Source organism: Passer montanus, unplaced genomic scaffold (assembly GCF_014805655.1).
Source record: "Passer montanus isolate IOZ18808 unplaced genomic scaffold, ASM1480565v1 scaffold17, whole genome shotgun sequence".
Taxonomy (NCBI): Eukaryota; Metazoa; Chordata; class Aves; order Passeriformes; family Passeridae; genus Passer; species Passer montanus.
The window spans coordinates 7,434,621-7,459,460 of record NW_024364270.1 but is presented as its reverse complement, the minus strand read 5'-3'; the positions used below and the strand labels follow the sequence as shown (position 1 = coordinate 7,459,460).

Below are 24,840 nucleotides of genomic sequence, written 5' to 3'. Positions count from 1 at the left end.
TAATCTTCAAAATTTTAAGAATGAATATTCCATATATCTTTTTTTTTCTGAGTAAGTCCTATTTGGAAAATTTCTCAGTAAAGGAATCTCAAAGACAAAAGAGATGTCTTCTAAAATTGCTGGTCTCTTATAAACTTTATAAAAGTTCAAACCCAAAACCAAATAGAATACATCCTTCAAGAAAGAGGAATCTACATCATAAATGGCATTTACTTCCAAAAACGTATAAATAAACTTATAGCATACCAGCCTATAGAAATTAAGCTTTTTAGAGGATAGCTACTTGTTGAAATAATGGAAACATGATTATCACAAATTTAATTATTAATTATTATTATTATTATTCCTAATCCACAGAAAAAGAATCTAGACAGAATGAACTTGTCCAGGGTAATAATGGGTCAATGGCAGAACTGACAGAACATGACATTCTTAAAAATCCATCTCATCTTGCCAAAGCAGTTTAATGCATGTTGGCACATGGGAAGTATTTTAACAGAGATACTAAAGCAGAGAGGGGGGAAAAGGTAAATATTGTCAGATTCCTCAGGGGAAAATCTACACTTTGTAGCACTGCCCTGTGAGATAAACATTCCTTTTTTCCTTTTTCTGGTACATTTCTGTTATAACCAGCTACAAGAACAGTAGTCACATTTTTTTGCCCTTTCCTCATCACATTTTTAGAATTGACAAAAGCTTCTACAACTATTAAGAAAGCAAAGCAAAATTAAATACATTATTATAATATAAATATAAAAGCTTATATAAATGTTATAGCATTTTAAAAACTGCTAGCCATTTTCAAGAAGCATTTCCTGCAGCTACTGCCAATTATTTTATTTTCAAAGCAAAAAGAAACACATTTCATTTGAAAGCTCTGAAGTAGCTTTAGAAAATCTATAAAGGATCAAGAACTTTGATCAAGTAGCCACAGAGAATATTCTGTCTTAAATATTACACAGAAAGAAAAAAAGAGGGGGGAGAAATTGCTAATTATCTTGGTAACATTTTTAAGCAGACTGGCAAAACCAAAGGATTAAGTGACTCTGGCAAACGAAAGATTAAGTGATTAAGTATCACTCCTTTATATAGTGATTCATAAACTCTACAAAACCTAAAGAACATTTTTAATAGCTCCTGTAAGTATTTAAAACTTTGGTCACAAACTGGAGAATCTTTCAGCATGTCTCTTCATAACATATAAAATGAACTTTCATGTACAAGCATAGGATTCAAACTTTCTCCAAAACTGTACACAAACTATTGGTTTGGAAGTCCCATGCAAAAGCAAGATAAAGGAAAATTATAAGAGAATGTAATATGACTTGGGTCATAGTGAGCACAGGTCCATATAGAGAGGACTAGTCAGTTTTGAGCCTTGCCTTAAAAAAAAAAAAAACCCAACCAAAAAAACCCCCAAAAACTAACTAACAAAAAAACCCAACCAAACAACAACAACAAAAAAACCAAAACAAACAAACAAAAAAAACCAAAAAACAACAACAAAAAAATCCCAAACCCAGACTGCAAGCATACCTTCTGACAAATCCTATTCAGTTATTTGTTTCTGAATATTTTGAATGAGGAAGGCTTTGATTATCAGTGATGAGGACTGAAAGAAAATTTTGTTTTCAACTTAGATGTTTCAACAGAATACCTCTCTACTTCTGCCCTTGAGGAGTAGGAGTATGTATCAGCATAAAGCTTATGTATTTCTTGAGGAGTGCAAAACAAACAAACTTGTAAGCCATCTACACACAATTAGTTTGCAAACATTAGCATTAATGAAGCCTGCTTTGCCCTGAATGCACATACCATGGCAAGACACGTCATGCCTCATACAGAACTCAGAATGTGTTGCTGCTGCTTGGATTTCCAGTATCTAAATAGGTGCTCCTGAATTATTTTTCTCTCAGGGAAGCTTCTATCTTCTCTATTCTTTTTACAATTTTAATGAAGCTTTTAAGTGCTTCAACTTTGAGAACATTGTCCCTCTGCCAAATTGGCTTCTCCTTGACTGATGGACACTAAAGTAAGTAGAATGGTGGACAGAAATTCCAAGCATATTAATGCAATCTTTATGTCTTTTAAAACACATTTACACTTAAACTAGTCTCTGAGCCAACACCATCCAGAGATTGTTAACTTGCTGAAGATCTTTTGTGAGCTAGAAAATGAGCAAATTTTATTTATAGTTCAGGAATATCAAACCTATTTTCTTTCACTTTATGCTCTGTGCTAAATTTTGGCCTAAACAACATTTATAGCTAGGCTATAAATTCTAGAAGTAAGTTTGGAACTAACATCTGTTTGTCAAGGCCACTTTAGGAGGATACTGGGAAGAAAGTATTAAAAATGTTATTTGGTTGAATTAGGTAGGGAGAAGTCAACGGTGAGACATCAAAAATTTCCAAGTTTCATCAGAAAGAGTTCTGAAATTAAATTCCTTCTAGAGTATAAACTAGAACTTGAAGAATTAGAAATGGAAGATACTCAGAAGAAAATATAATCATGTTAATCACCTGTAATTGCCAGACATGGGGTTTCATATATTTCTGTTTCTCAGACTCATAGCAAAATACCTGCTTCCAGTACTTGGCATCCTAAATGTGTCAGAAGAAAGCTGATGTGTTGCCCCTGGCCCCCTCCATACAAGGAATTCTGCTGCTGAACCAGTCAATTTCCTTGATTCCTGGAGCCCCCAGTGATTGTGACATCCTGGCACCCTTTACAGTGCTGGGCTGACAGGACAGTATTTTCCTGGTTCATGCCTGAAATGTGCTACCAGCAGTCACGTGCACACTTACAGATTAGACGGTAGAACTGTCAGCTTATCTTTTCCTGCTGAGTTTTTCTTAAGGTATCTAAGTGATGTAGATCTCTTAAGGTATCTAAGTGATGTAAGGTATCTAAGTGATGTAGATCTCAACAGGCTTCGCTGACAGGACAGTATTTTCCTGGTTCATGCCTGAAATGTGCTACCAGCAGTCACGTGTACACTTACAGATTAGACGCTAGAACTGTCAGCTTATCTTTTCCCGCTGAGTTTTTCTTAAGGTATCTCAGTGATGTAGATCTCAACAGGCTTTATCCTTGCTTGCTAATTGAGAAGTGCCCTGGGGTCTGAAGACTGCATTACAAATATAGTCACTGATCAACTTTCATTAATGATGTTACCTTTAGACTGACAAGTTTGGTTTTGAAGTGGTATAATACAAAATGTAGTGCATAAAACAGAAGGCAGGGTACTTCAGCTTTCTGTAAAAATATATCATAACATTTACTAATTTTGAGGGACGATATTTCCCCTTTTAGGATTGACAGGTGGAGGAAGTGAGAATCTCCTGGTGCTTCACACATGTTTTTATGATGATTTACTTGACAGGAGAGAGACACAACAGCTTAACTTTCTGAGAAGTTGGTTATATCCAGAGATAAACAATAAAATATTAAAATGTGCTGAAAGTTCTTCAGCTTATCCCCTGAACTCAAAAAAAATCTGCTGTCATTCAACTGTCTAGGCATTCTAATCAGTTGTTAACATTTCCCTAAATAATAGTTCACAGTATAAAGACTGGTCAAATACACATTTTTAAATCCTTCTTTCTAGTAAGACACTCTACTAGACCTAGAGAGCAACATACATACTGTTCAGTCTCACTGACAAAATAACTCTTCACATAGTTCAGAGATCTGTGGGCAATTAGCAGGTCTTTCAGGTTCAATGACTTTTTCCTACTTCATTTCCTTGCTGGAATTTTAAAGATGACATATTTAGATAAGACTTTAAATGTTTTTGCTTTTTATTCTAAAGAATAAAAAGCTGGGTCCTTGGGAGAGTACAGACCTGAGATGAGAGCAATTGGGTTTTGTCTTTCCTAAAAGAAAGCTTTCTATGGGAGATTTACAGTCTTGGCACATATAATGTAATAATATTTAGGTTTGGCCTGTATTGTTCTTCTCAAGCAAAGGGCTATTCTGCAGAAACTAGTTAATGAAAAGTCTTGTTCACATCTTGGCCTGATCTGTTGCATGTTTATGAGAGAGTCTGGACTAACATATCTTCCAATAAGCTTCCACAGATCACATGTATTTACAGCTCTCTTTCCTTAAGATTTATATTTTCATAGGACATGTTTCTTCTAACAAAGCATGAAGGTAAAGACAAAATCTTAAGATACCAGAAGATGAATTAGGAACACATTATACTTGCACGATTTATCTATTTATTTCCCTCCTGATAATGAACCTTTCTGATCTGGCTCTGTTCACACCTTTAAGAGGCTTCCATCTTCATTTGAAGGAATATTCTGACAAACTGGTGTTAGAAGTTCATTCCTTGCTAGACAACATGAAAGAAAGTCCCTTCAAGAATTATGTTTATATTATTTAATTTTTTATAAATTAACAGTGAACTGTCATCATCATGATAAACCTGCTTTTTTTTTTCTGGTTACTCTTATTTTAAAAAAATTAATAAAAGCATATAACCCACAATTTTATGCTGTATTTGTCTGGTTTCTACCTTTTTTTACCTATAATTATCTCATGTGGAGAAAATTCTGAAAAAAAGTTTTGGCTTTTAAATATTAAAATGTTATACACCAAGAAATAACTTCAATCTTGCATTATGGCAGAATGACACAGCCTACAGAATCTATTTCAATGACAGTTTCTCTCTTACCAAAGCAAGCAGATATTCAGGTTGAATTCATTGATCCTTATCTTCAGGAAGATATGGCAGGATACACTTTCAAAACTGGAATCTTCAAATTCCTCTTCTAAAATTTAGCTTGTATTTTGCAACACCACCACCCAAAATTTCTTTACACAGTTGTCCTTTTTTCAAAAAATCCCTTACACTAACTAGCATTTCCTTCAAAAAAATTTTCATATCCATATTTCTAATGGATTTTTGGTAGTAGGTCCTAAATAGTTGCATATATCCTCATAAAACACAAGACTATAAACCCTCTTTAATGCAATACCAAGGGCAGTCTTCTGAAGTAACAGCTAATAGCATAACTTAGCAATACTTTGAAGCATTAAGTGGAAGATAGGAATGGAAATGCTGTATCCCGACTTTAGATATGGTAATTATTTCTTATACCTGAATGAACATCTGTGATCATTAGTTTTAGATTACAATTTCTCAGAAGCATATCACTCTGATTTCTTAAAACCACTTTGAAATTGCACATCATTAAAATTAGCTCCCCCTTCCAGTTCCAAATGTGTATTTGAGCTCAACAGAGCACCTGTTAAAGAAGCACTTGGCATCATAAAAATTTCAGCAGATGGGCAAGGAGCAAAGAGGCACAGGGGTTGAATATAGTATGTCAAAATAAAAAAAAAACCCTGCCCTTTTCAGATCCTCTGTTCCAGTAAAAGGACAACATACAGAACCACAGAATATGCTGTAGGGATGCACATATGGGCAGGGACTCACAAGCATCAGTATCACCTCTTAGCCCTACACAAAATCATCCTCAAGAGTCACACCATGTGCCTGTTGTCCAAATGCTTGAAGTCTGTCATGCTTGGCGCTGTCACCACTGCCCTGGAGAGCCTCCTCTAGTGCCCAACCAATCTCTGGGTGAAGAACCTTTTCCTGATATCCAACCCAAACCTCCCCTGACACAACTTCAGGCCATTCCCTCAGGTCCTGTCACTGGTCACCAGTGAGAAGAGATGAGTGCCTGCCCCTTCTCTTCCCCTCATGAGGAAGTTCTAGACTACGGTGAGCTCTCCCCTCAGTCTCCTCCAGGCTGAACAGACCAAGTGACCTCTGCTGCTCCTCATACGGCTTCACTCAAGGCTCTTCATCATCTTTGCTGCCATCCTTTGCATTCCCTCTAATAGTTTAAGATCTTTCTTATATCACGGCACCCAAAACTGCCTCCAGCACTTGAAGTGAGGCCGCCCCAGTGCAGGGCAGAGGGGACAATCCCCTCCCTCGCCTGGCTGGTGATGCTGTGCCTGATACCCCCAGGACAGGGCAGGCCCTCCTGGCTGCCAGGGCACTTAAACCTAAGGAGGCTTTCATGAGGAGTCTGTATTTCTGCAATTAACAATTTGCTGTAGCAGACAGCCACTGGCAGAATGTATCAGCTTACAAAAAAAACTACATATAGAAAACATGACAGACTTAAATTTTCGCAACTACTGACAGTATCAAGGGGGGAGGGGGAATGAGAAAAAAAAATTACTTATTTCCTTTAATGCACAGAAATATTAGCTTCATTAACAAGGACTTCTAGTATTTCTAGTTAAAAAAATTTGGAGCCATTTTGCTGCATCTCTTCATGTTGACAGGCTTGGAAGAAGTCTGTTGATATGAAGCAATATGGCTTTGGGACTCACAAAAAGGTTAAGCCTGCATTTTCAGACACGTACATTTGGGGTTCTTTTAAATACCTTTTTTTTAGGAAAAAATACTAGCATTTTAAATTATTCATGTATCACAGTAATATAACATTTAATCAAAATACTGTAACCATGCCCAGAGGATGAAGCAGCAAAGTAATGCACCTGACAGACAGATTTATAAAGCTCTCCCTGAAGGTTTGAAGCTGTCTGCTACACTAAAAGCAAAACAAGTAACTGTATTAAAACATGAATTTATTACCCCATGGAGGCAGTATGTTGGTTGCTAACCACCAATGCCATGGAATGGAAGGTCACATATCAAGAAAGATTTTCTAAAATTTCACTTTTCATTGCTCTGCCAAAATTTACAAGAAAAAGTACAAACACTGCATGCAATAAGGACAAAGGAAAGGAGCTATATCATCTGGCTGATAAGAACAATTCTGCTGATTAATACAGAGATATTTGACCTGTATAGGTTCTCAAATTTTCATACACTCAATTTCCCAATCAATGTGCTTTTTTCCCACCTTTACCTTCTCCCTTTTTTCCTTATAATTTCAGCAGATAGTCCAAATACTTGGACTTAAGCATGCACTGAAATTCTTTCACTCTAAGTATAATAGGGAAAAAGCCAAATATTTTAATTAAGATTGGTATAGACCTGAAGCTAAAAACACTGAGCAATAAGGACTAAGTCAAAGAGCACTGTCTTCATTAATAAATCTACTAATAAATCTCTGCTGCTTCAGAGTAAGGTTTTAGTCTCAGACTGAATTAATTTCCATTAGAAAATGAGGCTATAACTGAAGGAGATATCTATGCCAGGTAGCTCTTACACAGATATACCACCTCCTTACTGGATGTAGATCTGCAGTCACCAATATGAGTCAGGCAGATTAACAGTGAAGAAGGTACACTGACACCTGTGTCTTCAATATTTCACCTGATGATGCCAGGGGTAATTATCAGAGCACAGAGGAGCCATCTGGGTATTTCAGAGCCTTGGAGACCAACCTGAGAGCACAAGGACACACCTGCCCTTTTTGTTTCAGTGTGACCACAGACTGCTGACAATGTGCCATACCATGAGCAGGGCAGTGACAAGGCAGAAATGGTGATTTAATAGGACCTACAACTAATATAGTACCATATGTATCGTGCTCTATGCTGGAGTGCAAAGAATTTTCTGGTCTGAAAATTATAAAAAACCCCACCTTTTTTAAATCCATCCAAGTTGCATTTAGAAATCACATCTTCAAAATACATCAACACGGAACTATCAAACCAATAATTAAAATATAAATAGATATTAATTGTGCTTGGTCTTCTTTTTTGTTGTTTTTTTTTTTTTTTCAAAAAAAATGCATTACATATAGCACCTAAAATGTAACCGCAGGTAAGAAGTACGACTATAGATATCAAGTAATCTGCCACAGCTGCAGCCAGGACATAGTTTTATCTGAAAGTATCCTAACATCAAGTAAGAAGCACAATTTTGAGCAAGAAAGGAATTTTTCTTTCCTCTTTTCGAACTTCAGTATTAGAGATGAAATCCTGAAAATATTTATTCTACATATTTGCAAAACACAAAGCAAATTAAAACTTTCCAACGTTTACTTCTAAATAATTAACACTTCCTTCTTATTTTGAAAGGCCTGAGATTACAATAGTGCTAACTTATTTTGACTACAAGGGGTCCTAACAAAGAGAGGGCTCATAAAAACTTAAGTCAAATTATAAAACTAGCAGATATGCACCATTTGACCAGCTTCAAACTTGGTGCACTAGTGTCAGTCTAGTATGATGCAGCCAAGGGCCCTACCCACTTACCTTGCCTTTAAATCAATTTTTGCAGTCTGTACCAAGGTCCCTAAAGTTAGCCAGCTTTTACAGAAGTTGACTGAAAAAAATAATTAATTTAACTCTTCCAAGCAAAAATGTCACTACCACAATGTATATAGAGGGAGTGTGGTTGGGTTTTTTTTTTGTTTGTTTTGAGAGAATGTTTTAATTTTTTTTTGGGGGGGGGGTGGATTTTTTTTCTTTTCTAGCTTAGTGTGGGGAGGATTGGGTTGGTATGGTATTGTACATATGTGAATCAGTAAGAGATCAGAGGAGGTGCAAAGAAAACAAGGTAAAAATATATATTATGCAGGTACCTTCTAGCTGAAAGGTGTTTCAAACTGGAATAAAGACACATAGTTGGGTAATTTTTTTTCTGGAAGAAATTATCCTTGGGATTTTTTTAAAACTAAACAGGACTGCATAATCATGGAACCTGGTGTCTTTCAATTTATATTCTCAGCCAGAATTACCCATGAAACGTCAAGTTCTTGGCTAACAGCTCAGATCAGAAAAGGTAAGACTGTAATTGCTTAAATAAAGAAAAATCACTCCACAAGATCACCAACATTGACTTTCCACAGATTTCAAATTACAAACATCAAAAATGCTATACATGAAATAGTCCAAAGAAGGAAGAATTAAAGTCTAAAAAATAGGCATTTCTTTTCTTTTAAAACTTGTGAGAGCTATATTGTGGTGATGTTTTGCTACTTTTAATAATGTTTTAAAGAGAAAAGTTTCCAAGTATAGAGACAGACCTATAATAAACATATATTTTAGAAATAAACCATAATCCCAAAATCCCTACGAAATGAACACTGCTGTTGCTGCAACCTTCAATACAAACTGCACAGGATACTTTTAAAACATGCAGACTAAAACATGCAAAAAACTTTATCCATAACCCCCAAAGTCCTGTTTTCTGGGAGAGGAAGAATTTACAGAGACTCACTACAATTCTACCCCCTCTTTTCCCTTGCTCCCTCATTGCCTTTATTAACTCAGTATGTCCCCACACTCACTTTAAAGACTTTGTTGCTATGGGAATTTATTTCCATATTTTATTGTCAAGGAGAAAAACAAGATTTTGGTGATTAAATGTCACAGAAGCTCTGACTTTTGTACAACCTAATCAAATCTAGAGCCTTTAAAAAAATCTGTGTATGTGTTTGAAAGCCTTACAGTTCTGATCATAAAAAGGTACATATGTTCTACCTGGCATTTAAATGCCAAGTACAAAAATTCTCTCTCCCTTCCCCCAAAACCTTCTGGATAATTTTTAACATAATTTCCACATGCGCACTTTCAATTAGTTTCCTAGAAACTCAAGAATAAAACATAATTTGTTTTCCCTTTCTCCCAATGAGGACTACCTACAGTATCAAGAGATTCTTCTCTTCTATAAGTGGCATTCAAGGTTAGTGAGGCTGGAAATTCACTTTGCAGTAACTGACCCATAAAGACAGCTACAAAATTGCAAGCATGGGTTCCTTCCCTCCCCATACCTAATATATAGTGCAGGTGGAAAAAAAAAATTACATGCAATAGGTACAAAATATTGATCAGTTCCTCCAGTAAATATGCCAAAAAGTGTTTGGTGTCTTCTATCACTGGCTGTTTCTACTATAAACCTCATACACTTGTACTTCCCCTCTTTTTAATATTTTAACTGTCTACATAAGTTAATGTTTAGAACCACTCACTTAGAAAAAGCATGTATGTAATCATTAAGTCATTACAAGTTAAATAAAACTGAGCATAAACCAGAAAATTCAAATTTAAACCTAACATCAGAAAAATTCTCCCTTCTGGCTCAGGGTTTGTGTATGGCTCTGCTCCTTCAAAAGAAGTTCTCTCAAGCTCGGAAGCAGAGCCCATGTTCACGTACCAGGAATGGCTCTCTCTTGGGCAGGACTCTAGGAACACAACTGAAAATGCAGCTCTATAGAATAGACTCAGGTAATGCTGTCAGAGGACTACAGTGCTAAAACTTGGATGACCACAGTTAAGATGCTCAAAAAATCAGGAGCCTGCTCTGAGCAGCCTTACCTTTCCCCAAGGTGCTGAAACAAACTCCTGGAGGTCTGAACTCAGAGCATCCAGAGCATCCAGAAGCTGCACCTGCTCCCTAATCTATCTGATTCTGATTGAGGACTTACTTCCAGGTTTTTCCTCTTCTGACACTACTATTGTATGCCCTGATTTCTGGGAGCAAGAGGTTTAGCTTCCTATTTACCTGTGATTGACCAAGTGCAATGAGTTCACTAGGTAAAGCTCTCCAGGAGCTACAAGCATTCCACATGTCATTAAACCAGGACATTAAGAGACCAATTTCAAATACTTATGATTGAACACACAGGCACAGGTATAAACTTTCTGTGTGGCATTTAACAAACACAGTCCATACCTGATGAACACAACCATGACTGCACGCATTTTAACCACAGCACTAAACCAGGTTAAAGCAGAAAGGCATAATTCCTGAGGCAAATCTGCACAAAAGGAATTACACCAGGAAATGTTTAACTCATTAAAACACCACTGAGCTTTAGCACTGTGTGGTGTTTTTCCAATTCTGCGGCCAGTACCTGGTCAACTGACCCATGGGAGAAACAGAGCCAGAGGGGAAAGGAACACTGTTTTCTAGCTAGTGAACAAATGGAAAACTTGAGATTGGCCAAAGCTACACATATTTCTTATCCTTCAAAGTTTGAAGAAACCCAAGTCCCCTTATCACAGCAAAAAATACATGTAAGTATTAAACACTGACTAACCATACCAAAAAGCATGAAATTTACCTGTTCTTTAATACTGATATCTTAAACAGGAATGTTTTCAGCTTCTGGGGAAACAGATTTACAGAGTTTCTTTAATAAGGGAGCTAACTAATCACTAAATGAAGAAAAACCTACATTTGTAATAATGCCTAATATTCTGAAACTCAGTTGTTAGACAATATGACAAACTTGGTGCTTTCAAGTGATTCCTTAAATATTATGAAAACATTAAAAAATAGGAGAGTAACATTTTCTGATTGATATTATTTGCATACATTTTGTAGAGTCAAAAATAGTGAGCTCCCCAATACCCTGTAATTAAAAACCACCATGAAAAAGTTCTGCTGCTGACATCAGTAATTGGCATGCAACCTCAGAATGAAAGACAAGTGCTAACAAAAACTATGCAAAGCCTGTGGAAACTCTTACCTTGTCCCTCTTAAAAGAGATCCCTTTTAAGCCAGGGAGAATGTGCTGGCTTTGTCTAGGATAGAGTTAATTTTCTTCATAGTAGTTAGAATGGGACTATGTTTTGGATTTGTGCTGGAAACAGTGTTGATGTCACAGAGATGCTTTAGCTATTGCTGAGCCGTGCTCACACAGCATCAAGGCTCTTTCTACCCCTCACACTGCCTTACCAGTAAGGAGCTGGGAAGGGGAACAGCCAGAACAGCTAATCACTGGGATGTTTCAGACATAAGGCATCATGCTCAGCATTTAAAGCCATGGGAAGAAGCAGGAAGGGGCAGACATTCAGCGTGATGGTGTCTGTCTTCCCAAGTATGGGCAGTGCATGATAGAGCCCTGCCCTCCTGGACGTGGCTGAACACCTTCCTGCCCATGGGAACCAGTGAATGAATTCCTTGCTTTGTTTGCACACACAGATTCTGCTTTACCTATCCAAGTACCTTTACCTCAGTCTCTGAGTTTTCCCCTTCCCCAGCCTAAGGGGAGGGAGTGCGCAAGCAGCCCTGTGTGGCTGAGGTTAAACCACAACAGGGAAGAATGGAGAAGCACAGCAACTTTGTATGCTACCATGCAGTATAATCTCATGCAGGACTGAAGAGAGTAACAACCTTTCTCTGGCAAACTAACCTCTCTGGTAAACTGAAGGGTGTCCACAGTTCCTGTAAATATGAAAAGCTGTCTCTTTTTTTATTTACTTTTTTATTAAGGAAGACTTTGCCTTTTTCATCCTGCTAGAGAAGCATTCTCAAATAGAGGCTCCTAAATATTACTGTAGACTTCAAGTGGATAGATAAAAGTAATGGGGATTTTAGTGGCAATTCCAATGAAGACATTACAGATTTAATATTAAAACATAAACCGTGTTATGCCAGTGTCAGTGACTTCAGCAAGACATCTTATGATTCCTCATTTTTCAGAAGATACAACTCTGATAAATTTGCCTTAAGATGCTGTATTTGTCACATGTGATCTGTTCTAGTGGTTGAAATCATCCCATGAAAATATTTTCAGGAAACAACAGCTATTTATACATATTGATGTCCAATTCAGTACTACTCCACTGACATCACAGAGACCTGCAGGAGATCAATATCTCTGAGCAGATAGTGCAGACCAATCTTGCTTTTCTTATTTCAGGATCAAACAGAAAAGCAGCAAGAAGCTGTGGGAACTACAGGAAATAGCAGTATTAGCTACTTGAAATTGTCGAGGGAGAAGTAAACTGGAAAAAGCTTATTTTGTCTAGGAAATATCTGGTGTGGGGAGTGATGGTCAAGATCACACAGGCCTCATGCTGTTGCCATCCAGCAGAGTGAAGAGAAAAGCATCAGGCTGGCTCATCCCCAAATATGAGCAATGTATGTGCAGGCACATTCGTCTCACCGTTTTCAGCATTTTGTACAGCCTTGAAGCTGACAGGAAAATTAACCCCCAGCTGACTACTGCAGAATGAGATGCTAGGGATAAACAGGGCCCCAGCTGGCAATGGAGCCCCCAATCTCTTCCAGAGTTCTTGAAATGCTAAAGGTTACCCAGCCCACAAACACAATATTTAACAGCTCAGTGCACTTGAATATGTGATTCTTGTTAGGGAAAATGAACCCTGTGAAAGGTCAAGTTATGTTTTGAAGCTGTAATTTATTTATTATTTTTAACCGGAATAAAAGCAGTCTCTATGAAAAGCATATTTACTAAATACCTGACTCCAAGGATGAAGTCAGTCCTGCAAGGGAGTAGGGCTATCATAACAGTCTAAACACTGTAAATACTAGACTTCAAAGACATAGAGACAAGACTGGACCATGCCCACCCAGAAGAGAAATAACTTAGAAAATAATAGGTTTCCAATCACTTGTGCCAAAATATCAAGACCTCTGGGAGAGTTCGGCACAACAAATTTCTTAGATGCTGGAAAATGAGCAGAAAATAAACCATCGAGTTGGATTTTAAATAATGATGAAACATTACTGCAAAACAGTATAACTTGCAAATGAGGAAGAGATGAGTAATAAGCAACGCTGACTACTACATGACTAAGGCTTTAGAGCTCCTCAGAAGTGAAGGATAAAACTGCAAATTTAAATCAAGAGTAGCATTTTGTTTTGACACTGCTTTTCAAAGCACAATAGTTCTAAAAGTAGCAACTTCAAAGACTAAAGAATGCAGAAAGTGGCCTACTTGAAGTTTAGAGTGTTCTCAAAAATCAGTAGCTTTATCTAATGCCCAGCAGCATATCACCCACAACTAAGACCATTCCATGACCATAAAAGAAAGTAGAGTTTTATAAAATATGGTTTGGTGGTTGACAACGTCATCCATGGAGGCCCCAGGTTTACATCATTACCTTAAATAAAATATAGGCCTCAAATAAAATTGCCTTTTACAAAACCAATACTGTTATAATAGCACAGGAGGCTAGATAATGCATCCTGCAATCCAATTTGTGGTTCATGTTAAGCTATAGACACCAATAACTAATTCCACATGTGAGACAGACCTCCCAGAGGGAGATTTTAATCAAATACGTGATGGGAAAAGATACATTTCCCTATTTTGGTATAACAAACTCCCTGTACTAACAATATGGTGATCTGGTAAAATGTTACTGTATTGTAGCAGTGCAACATTAGTACAAGTTACATCTGGTTTACTTATTTTTGTTCAGGAGTTTGTATACATAAGCCACAGAGCAATAAATACTTTATCATTACTGTTATATTAAAAATGAGCTTTAAATGCATTTGCCCGTCTTTTTAACTGCTAATGTTATTCATATCCACTCACACTTTAAAAAAACCCAACAAAACAACCAAGCAGACAAAAGAAAACCTAAAAAACCCACAAGACGAAAAAGGAGCAGCACAGCAGGTTTTGTATTAGCTTTCGACTATTAATTGGACAGAAGACTGTTGATTAATGCTTCTGCACTCAAGCTGAATATTGCAAGCACAAAACAATTAAGCCTCTATATTTGCAGACAACAAACTTGATCACAGTTCTCTCCCACATTCAAGCTCCCCCTCCCAGTCCTACACCTCTGGTGGTTTAACTTGCACAACTCCAGCTGCTGATACCTATCACACCTGACAACTCAATCAACCTGCATACCTGCTATGCAACTTACACTGGAAATTACTCAAGCTCTAGAATCCTGAAAAATAAAACAAGTCTAACTTACTTCCACAATGAATGCTTTCCCCTAGTGGAACACCACTTTTTCAATTACTCTCGTTTCAGACAACACATTTATGACAGCAATAAATACAATTCTATCAAAATCTTCTGGCTCAAAGACAGTGAATACCTTCTTGTCAGCCAATTGGAATAAAATAGAGCTAATCAAATGAAACGAGTCCAGACTGACAACTTTTCCAGCCAGAGTGAGAGCATCACAGGCACACAGGAATACAAGACCTGGCAGCAGAAAAAAAAACCCAGCAGCCAAGTTCTACTGAATAACCAATACACAGATGACAGAGAAAAAAGATGGATCATTTAATAAGTTGCTACAATATAAATTTTTAAGATGCCTCAAGAATAGCTTCCAAATAAGGGGCAGCATTAATCTGCTCAGCTAGTGGTCCAGCTTTGCAGCTACCTTGTTTAGAAGCCCTGCCAGTCTACTCAAATTGCACTGGGATGTTTTCATGCTCTTGATGTGACAAATCAGGATGCACATGATAACTGGCTTGTGTAGTAGCCACCATTTTATATCACTGGATACTTGGCCCAAAGATAAGAACACAATGGAAAAAAATAGGCTTGTCACCCAATACCATATCCTACCATCAGCTGGAGCATTCTTCAAGTTGCTTGTACCAGCTCATACTTTACTGACCATCCCAAAGATGGTGAGTAGTTTCACTATTCCTTAAATATAAATAATTGTGTCTCAGTTTCCCCAGTGGTATATTCTAGAAAATTCATAGTTTTCAAAGTTGAAAGCCATAGTCTGGCAGCATACAAGCCCAGGCCCTTAACCAGCCACTCCCCCAAATCCATCTCTCTCCACCCCTTGATTCTGTGCCCACACTGCATCTTTCCTCTCACTGCTAGTCAGTACAGCTATTTGTAGGGCAATGACAAGGACTGAATATAACTAAACTGATCTGATCCAGCTTTAAAGTAACTCCTAAAAGATGTATCTGGGATATTTGGGGTCGGGGTGTAGTGCTTAAAGGTTATTTTTTTACCTGCATTTCCTCTCAGTTCAGTTTCCAGCACGGCCTAGGAAACAGCTATATCAGCTCAGCTGGACAGGGCTGAACCAAAGGCTAGGCAGACTGAAAGGGATAGGACCTTTCTACTGTTCCATCACAAAGCATACAGTTACTGCTTACTTAGGAAGTAAAGGCTAGAGCTAACCAACTATTAAATTATTTTCTCTTCTTCCTTGGCTTCATTCTATACTTTTGCCCTCCATCACACTGCAAAAGACTACAACTTTTACCTCAACTGACATTTTTGATGTCTTTTTTTCCCCCTTTTCTCCTGAAGTTGCTCTCTCCCAGTATTACACTAGGAAAACATGAAGAACAAATTCCAGAACAGGTACATGGAAACAATTCTTTCTAATTTTTTCAGGCTGAGCAGTCCTCAGCCTGAACATATATGCAAGAAGCATGCAGCCTAGTAATTCAGTGAATTAAAAATGCATTTCTGGCCAATCAATTGAAATATTCATATTTTCATTTAATGTAGTCTCTCCCCATAAAACTGTCTCCAGCAAAAATCAAATCTTCACAAAGGTCTGTAATCTACAAAACACAGAATTACTATTTCTATCATTATAGATGAAAAATAAATTTCCAAAGACACTGGCTTTCTGTCCAGGGCAACTCTGATGCTGGGTGCAAAAAAACCTCACAAGCAAGGCATCGAAATTTAGAGCTCCACACCTAGGAAGAGAGACCTTGTGTTCAAAAAGTTAGGATGTGGAAGCTTGGATTTCACCTGTATCATTCAGGTCTCTTCTGGACCAATTTTATTCTGGCCTTGGTGTGGAAAAGGAGGATAAAGGTGAGAACAAGCTTTTCTCAATTAAAAGTCCATCAGAATCATCTGCAAAGACTTTGGGTTTCAGCAATGAGTGTTTAATAATAAAAATTTTCTAGATGTTCATAATTTTCTGTCATATGAATGTTTTTACGACTGTTTAATTCCACAGGATAGGTTAACACCTGAGTAATTAACTAAACTCCTTGAAGTACTTGAAAAAGTCTCATATTTGTGTCTTTCAGTATAAAACCTGCTGCTGCAGATGTACTTTAGGGAAAAAAAATGCAACAACTTAGTTTCCTTCCCGTTAGTTTCTGCTCAGTATTAGATGCACAAGGCACCATGCAGTATTTGGCTACTGACATTCAGAGGTCTTACATATGTCATTACACATGAATAAAAAAACCCAAATATGTCTGTATATATATACAAAATTATTATTTCCTTTTCCATTCTGTCAGAAAAGACCGTAGTAACTAATTTAACACCTTAGAGCAATTTAAGAGGAAACTACAAGTGACTAGGTGTTTTGGGATTTTTACCCTACTACTTTCCTTTTATATTGCAGCTATATCGTCTGTACAAACAGAAATTACCACTGCTTTATCAAAAACTATAATTTCTTTTCAATACATTTGGAAGCGAAAACAAAATTTTCAAATCAAGGTGTTTAAGGTAAGCAAAGCAACGAAACAAACTACATTTTTGCAATCTACATCTCACTGAAAAATGTAATAACACATCCAAATGAAACACTGTTGTCCTTTTGTCAAGACAGTATTTTTCTGAAAGACAGCCATTTGACTGAGAAGAAAATTACATATACTCAGTTTACTCATTTGTACAGCAAATGCTGTAAAAGACTCTTGATTTTAACTGGGATTTCTGAGTACCACTGAAATACACAGAGTTTTGTGAGTGGCAAGCTGGGGGATTTGGTGAGTTTTTTTGTTTGCTTATTTTACTTGTTTGTTCAGGGGAAGAAGTTAAAAAATTGGAAATACTTATTTTATCAAGGCAATAATACTAGGTGATGGAAAAAATAGGTGTCAAAGGCATGCAGCAAGTCCTATGCATCTCTGTTAAACTAGAACAATAAGAGTTTTATCTTTGCCTCAGGGGGCAAAGCTGATGATATCAGCTGCCTGCTGAACTTGCACACCTGACCAAACTAAGCTGAGTTTGCAAGATACAAGAGGATAAGAGCATGAACAAATTCTTTGCAAAAGGCAGTCAGATATCCAGTGCTCGACTCAAATATCCAGTGCTTGACAGTAAACAGAATGAGGGAGCTGCCTGAAGTAAGGAAAGTAATTGAAAAAACCCATCCCCAGCATTGAGTAATAGCAGTGGCTAATAACACATTGCTTAAACAAAATGTAAAAAGACCATACTAAAGCTCTTGAAGTGTTCTTTCAGCATTAAATATCTGAGCTTATTTTTGGGAGTTGACTAAACTACTAAGAATTATTGTGTACTCAAAAACTCACTTAGCACCTGTTTAAACAGTGAAGGTGCCTCAGAAATAGCTTACCTCAAAGGAGACTCACCTTGTATAAAGCAGAAATGAGCTGATGCATTTTCAGTCGATGAAATACAAAGATATCGTACACAGCTGAAATGGCCAGAACAGTCACTCCTTGCTCCTTCCACAGCATGCTGCATCCTGCACACAGCCCTGCTCCCAAGATCCAGCCCCAAGTACTTGGTGAGGACCCTCTGGTAGAGCAGTGCTTCACGTAACACATGAGGGAAAGCAGAAAGAAGAGGCAGGCTCCAATGTCCGCCCTCCCTACGATCCCTGCTACGGCTTCCGTGTGGATGGGATGAGATGCAAACAGCAGGCCCGCTATCAAGGTCCAGTACCCATCGCCAAAGAGGATCCTGGAGAAGTTTGTAAAAAGGCCAGTGACTGTAGCATGTAAGAGGACATTTACAAGGTGGTAGCCCCATGGGTCCATTCCCCCAACAGCATGGTTAATGCGGAAGGAAAGTGTGCAGAGAGGTCTGTAGGACTTGTGGCTCCCACTGTGAGTAAGCAGGGTCCCCCAAAAGTCATTGTAGAAGATATGGATCCACGGCGTCTCAGGTAAAAGGTCCTGGTTTGTCTTGATAGCTCGACTACAAAAGACAAATAAAAACTTCATTTTAACAGAAGAAATTGGCTACAAACGAAAGGCTGTGAAAATGCAATCACACTGCTACAAGAAAAAAATGGCATTGCTTTGGTGCTGCTTCAATTCAAGTTTTAAATTTTAACAGGAGGTGTTAAAAAACTACATATCTATTGACTTCCTTCTAGAGCAAAATTTCCATATAAATTGGCTTTTAAAACATTAGAAACAGACATTACACTTCTTCTGTTAAATTAAAACACCCTTCAGTGACATTCTTCTGAGCCTAACCCAGGAGTTATCAGTTAAGATTTGATGAATTATAATTAAAATGTAAAAGAAATATGAAAATCTTGCAAATGTTATTGTTGAAACAATGGATCCTCCAGACTACCAGAACTAAAACCCCAACTGTCCTTTTATACTGAAATTTTAATTTAGATTTGGGAATGGATTTTGCTAACATAGGTAAACAATAAATATAGAAGTTGTTAGGAGTGTGCAATTTTCTGCTTCTGGACAGGACCTTGTATGTCTTGTGCATATTTTGACTGACAACATTTTCAACAACACCTTGCTGAAGACAGACAGCAGAATATTTCACATATGAGAATACACTCTCTTTTTAAATTTCTTTTATTTCCAATTGAGGAAAAAAGCCAAACCATTTTTACATTGTATTAGCTTATGAACTCAAGTCTGTCAGCTTGATTAGAAAAAAAATGCTGCAGCTTTCAGCATTTATGCTTACAACCACACTGGCAAGAACTCATGCCAGCCATTAGCAGTCTCCAAGTCTAATTCGTTACTGTAAAAATCTGTCTCCTGTAGTGTTTGTACAAATACAAAGATTTGCATTTAAATTTATGCAGTGGGAGAAGGTGTGAGACCTGCTTAGTGCAAAGAGATGACTAGAATTTAATTAGTTACTTGTATTTAAGCAATTATTTAAAGATGCATTGTTGTTACTACTGAGCTTAACTCATTTAGCATTTATTTTATTAGGGTAATTAAGAATCCAGCCAGCTCAAGACTCTTCTATTCAAAAAACCAAACATGAGAGGTGATTTTTATTTCATTCTCTCTTCAAAACCTCTATCTGCCTTATCAATAAATACTCTCCTATAATAATTTTTCAGTTCAGATGAGGAAGGAAAAAAAAGGTGTGAAACTCAAGCCCACATTTAAAATGCATGACTAATTCACATTGCAAGACTCTCGTCACATTCTCCATTACCTTAGAACCTGTGAGCAAATCCCCCCCCTCCCCTTTTTTTTTTTTTTTGTGGTATTCATTTCAGGAATGTTGTCTTGATCTGAGAAGAAAAATGCTCAAAACTGATATGCTGCACCACAGAATCTCCATGCAAATACTCCAAATACCACACAGCTCAGCATTTCCATTGTCCAGAGCATGCTGCTGTAATGCTTTCAGACATGCTTCCTCTCAGCATGTTCTTTTGTCTCTGAGCACATAAAGGTTATAGAGAGGTCACCTTAAATCCTTTAAAGATCTGATGATGCTTTTTAGAATATTTTAAATTTCATTTTGACTTCTGCTTATGCAGTGGATCAGGTTGCCTGTATTTGTTTTCCCAACCCCACACACATTTTTCTCATTTTAGGCAAGTCACAAAAGAACACTGAAGGAAAACAAGGTTGTTGTTTCCACATTATTTATCTTGTCCTTCTGTGTTGTCCTTTCTTGAAACCTAATTCCTCTGTTTGTGATTTTCATTTGTAGTATAACTCTTAGAACCACTATCAGAAACTTAGCAATTTGGCAAAAATAAAGCAGGTGTCGGGCAAGAAAGAGTCCTTTCTCTGAGAAAAACACAGTATTTTAGACAAGAGGCTCCCAAAGGCTAAGAATGGCTATCAGATGTCAAGATTTAGAGTTGAAACCCTGAACTGTTGAAATGTTTTTTCTTGGGGAAACAATAAAAAAAGTAAACGGCAACAACATTGCCAGCACAACCACCATCCTCTGAGGCAAAGCATTCTTCTACAAAGAGCCCAGACAGTTCCCAGCTTGTTCCCAGGAAATGGTAGCTTTTACTATTTATTTTGCCTTCTCTCTAAGGTGATAGTTTTCATGCAGCAGACACTCATATTGAACTCATCCCCACCAAAAATAAAAAGTTTGTATCATAAAGAAACCTAGTGTACATTCCAAAGGCATTAATTCAGTCAAATCTTATTCACAGCTTTAGCAACAAATTCAGTGCATCCTTGATCCTTTTCTATTTAGACCTGTCCGTATTAAAAATTAAGACAAAGAAACATACAATGAAACAAGCCCTACACACAACAAAACATCAAAAGGAAGCCCTGAAGATACAGTATTGATCAAACTGTATTTGGGTGTAGATTTCAGCAGGCACTTCTATAATACTCCTAATTTCTTGAGCATGTAAATGCAACAGATTCTAGTACCAGCCCATCTGCATGAAGAATACAGAAGCAGACCGTTCCACCTTACTCAGTGTTTAGTCACATCAAATGCTGCATTTTCTATAGATCAAAATTTTAAACAAAGTTAAAATTTCTTTCTGTATGGTTTCCATACGGTTCCAAGGGCATTAATAAGCCTTGACAGCCTGACCCCCGCTCCCAAGGTTCCCACACCCTGCGCACAGTCCCAGGACCTCATGTCAAGTCTCCAAAGCTTTCCCTGATGCTTCCCAGGACCGAGGACCCCATGTGAGTCTCCCAAGGCCATCAGCCCCTGCCCCAGGGACACGTCAGCAGGGCCAGTCTTCAGTTCCCCAGGCCCTACCCTGACAAGGGTCTTGCTGAGCTGAACCTGTATCCCAGCCTGTCCTTGTCCCCAGGGAAGTGCCCCAACGCCCAGGGCATGGACTGCCCTGGCTCCTGGCTGTGGTAGGCTCTGCTTTTTCTCTAGTTACTGAATCACCAAGCCACTTATCCTACTTGGTCTCCAGTTCCATCAGAAATTGTGAATGCAACACCTCCTCACACTCTGGTAGCAGTGCCAGCTTGTCTCCAGCAAAGCCTCCTGAGCTAGCAGCCACCCTCTCTCTACAGAGAGAAAATTACATTAATTGCTGGCTCTGGAAAAGACTCTGGGATAAAGAAAATTACAAAATGCTGTATTAACCTTGCTTCCAGCTTCACTTACAGTTTACCTTGAGGTTATGTCCTGCAAATTAATCCAATTTTGCCAATGGGCAAAAGAGAAGCAACTCATCATTCTTTGCCAGAGTGGCAAACTCTGCTCTTGTTAAAAGGCAGCAGGTCACCTGACAAAGTCTTCTCTCAAAATTCCAACACAACTGGCATTTTACTTCCAAGCAGCCTCTGAACAGCGTTGCACACTAAGGCAGGGAGCTTGCTTTCTTCAATATGCAGTGCTTGCCCATTTCATACATCCCAGGAGAATGGGCTACCTTATTCAGTATAAAACAAATGGACATGCTGGGGGCAGGGGGAAGGAAAGGAATTAGATTCAGTTATCAGTTCTTCAGAAACAGAAAGCTGAAAAAAGACCAAAAAAATGTAAAGACAAAATCATCATTTCTAATCCACCTGAAATAATGTTTCTGCCTCCTGCCATAAATCACGTATTTGCCACAGGTCAGTACACACCTTGAGCACAACTCACTGAGTTCTTATTCATCAAACCTGAAAATGCCAGAGACACATTCACACGTGCACATATACATGCATAAGCACAAAAAAAATTCCAGATGTTTTCAAAATTAACAGATATATATGTCCTAAACTTCTGTGCTAGTGTTAAACTGATCCAGGTGTTAACACTAAGGTAAAAAAACAGATGTGACATTCTAAAGTGATTTAACGAGTTAAGCCTTATATTCAGCTTCAATATTGCTAATGGTCCCCATATGCTGAAAATTACCATCAGCATTTGAGGTAGACAACATATTTTAAAGGAAAAGGAAAATTCCCAACTGTGTATGCAGGAAGCCATTGACCAGACGTCTCTCACATAAAATAGATAGTGATGGACTGGCAAGGTTGAACATGGAGGTTCATTGTTGTTTTTCCTGAGTCATTTTTAAACAGTATTAATTTAGTGCTTTTTTTCTTGAATAGCAATAGGAAAACACCCTAGGGTAGTTTTACAGTGGATATTAAGGAGACACCATAAGGATGCTTTCAAGACTATATGTTACTTACATAGACAACAAGACTGAAAACACAGCCAAGAGCCTACTCGCTTGAGTACAAAGAGCTTCACACCCCCAAAACATACAGCAGCTAAGTAAATCCTGCAGACTACTTACAGGTTGTTAGGCAGGTGGTGGTCAGAAAGCAGGGAAGTAGAGCTTGTCATACTTGCCTGCAGACTACTATATATATACATATATACACACGCATACACTGCCTGTATTGACAGGATAAAGTAAAAGTCAGAAAATACTACTTAATATGCAGAGATGTCTTACGAAAGTAATAACCTTAAGTACATGAAAACACATTCATCTAAATGTTTAATTACAGACTCCAGGGAACTACTTGCCATTCTGGTAGAATTCTGGTGACAATTATGTCTGACATGTGCATTAAAGTTCATCTTTCTCAGTTGTTAAAGTGGAATTTACCTTCAAATCCAGCAGGTAGTAAAGTTCTACCCATGGCACTTCACCAAAAAAAAAAAAAAAAAAAGACCCGGCACAAACAACAACAAAAGAACACCACCCCCTAAAAAAAACAACACCCAAAAATAAAACATCAAACCACAAACATCGATAGTCTATATCAACTAGGGACACCTGCAGGAGAGCAAAATCTGTGCATCCTCTGAGTTTCAAGTTGCAGCTTTTGGTTTGTTTCAAAAAAAATCTTTTTCTTAGGTGAATCTCTAAGGGAAACCTAATAATTCAGGTGTTTTCAGAAAGAAATACTTGGCAACAACTAACTGCTAACTGGCTCAGAGAATGGATCTGTACATACAGATTGATGGAAACACCTAGGATCAAGTTGTATTTTAAACTAATTAAAGGAAAACATAACATTACAAAAGGGAAATTAGCTTACTAGAACTTTGTATCTAGTTTATTTCTGCCAATAAGGTACTTTTGTAATTGTATAGAAAGATCTGAACTCAGAGTTCAAACACTGAAGACAACATATAGCTTTAAAATAATTTTCCTATCTTATGTGATTACTAATAATAGTGAAAGCTATTAACTCTATACAGAGTCAGTACAAGACCTCTGGAAAATACGTTAACATATGATTATATTAATTCTGTATTTTGGACTACGAAAGTAATTCTACAGCCAACTTCAATTTAGTACCAGAACAAACAGGAGCTACAAGTAACAGGTCTGTAAACAGTGTTTTACTTGTAAAACTTTATGGGTGAGACTTTGCTGAATTAGATATAAACAGAGTGGAAAGATGGATGACCGAGACAACTCTAACTATACCCTTAGATGATTGCAACTACTGCCAAAAACAAAAATACTAAAGAAAACAAAACAGTAAAATCACAAGGAAAAATAGTAAGAACACAAAGGTTATAGTCTTATACCACAGTATAAAGACACAAACTTTTAAAGATTTTTCTGTACTGCACTATGTCTTTTAAAGAAATTGATCTTTTAACATAAGCAATAACTTGTCCCTTGCTTATTTCCATGACTGACTTTATCTACTGTGGTTTGACTTTGTCTGCCAGTGACTGGCAATGATCCAGCAGCCCATCAGCTGCACGCTTCTAGACTTCATAATTTTGCAACTAAAGACGCAGGATGTTATTCAAAAGAAGGAAGTGGTGGCAATGCTTACATATAATACTGAATGCTATTAGGAATTGCTTTAACTACATTGAAGCATGCTGCATCTATTGATTTTTCTTTTGACTAAGAGAGCTTTGAAATCTTTATGTAACTAAAAGTTCAAAACATTTCAGTTACAAGAAGGTCGAGATGGCCTTAAAAGTTTTTCCACCCAGAATATAAATATTTCAAAAGCTAACTGCAAAGGTTTTGAACTCCTTCTCCATTGTATAAGCCTTTCCATTTCTATGTATATCCTCCTATGGGGAAAGAATACGACCTTAATATTAACCCTAAGTGTCCCTCACTCTCCTCAGTTTACAATTTAGCCTACACAGCAAACACTAAAAGATGGACTATGTGAAATTTGAAACCCTAATTAATTCCAACTGCATGGCATAGTATTATTTATATTCATGCACAGATTAAAAAAAAAAACAAACCCACAACTGAGGGAAATGAAAGAATAAATTAATACTTTCATATGCTGAACAA

The 24,840-nt window shown here is 37.5% G+C and overlaps 1 protein-coding gene across 2 annotated transcripts in view; it reads right to left on the bottom strand.

Annotated features, from left to right (window-relative positions):
* Positions 1–24,840, bottom strand: part of TMTC2 (transmembrane O-mannosyltransferase targeting cadherins 2) — a 235,389-nt gene that overhangs the window by 116,485 nt on the left and 94,064 nt on the right. The window contains exon 2 of one of the 2 annotated variants that reach the window (XM_039704131.1): positions 18,011–18,581. The exons of the other annotated variant lie outside the window; for it this stretch is intronic. Within the exon in view, the coding sequence (XP_039560065.1) occupies positions 18,011–18,581 (571 nt within the window). The remainder of the gene's footprint in view (positions 1–18,010; positions 18,582–24,840) is intronic. 2 annotated transcript variants of the gene reach the window in all.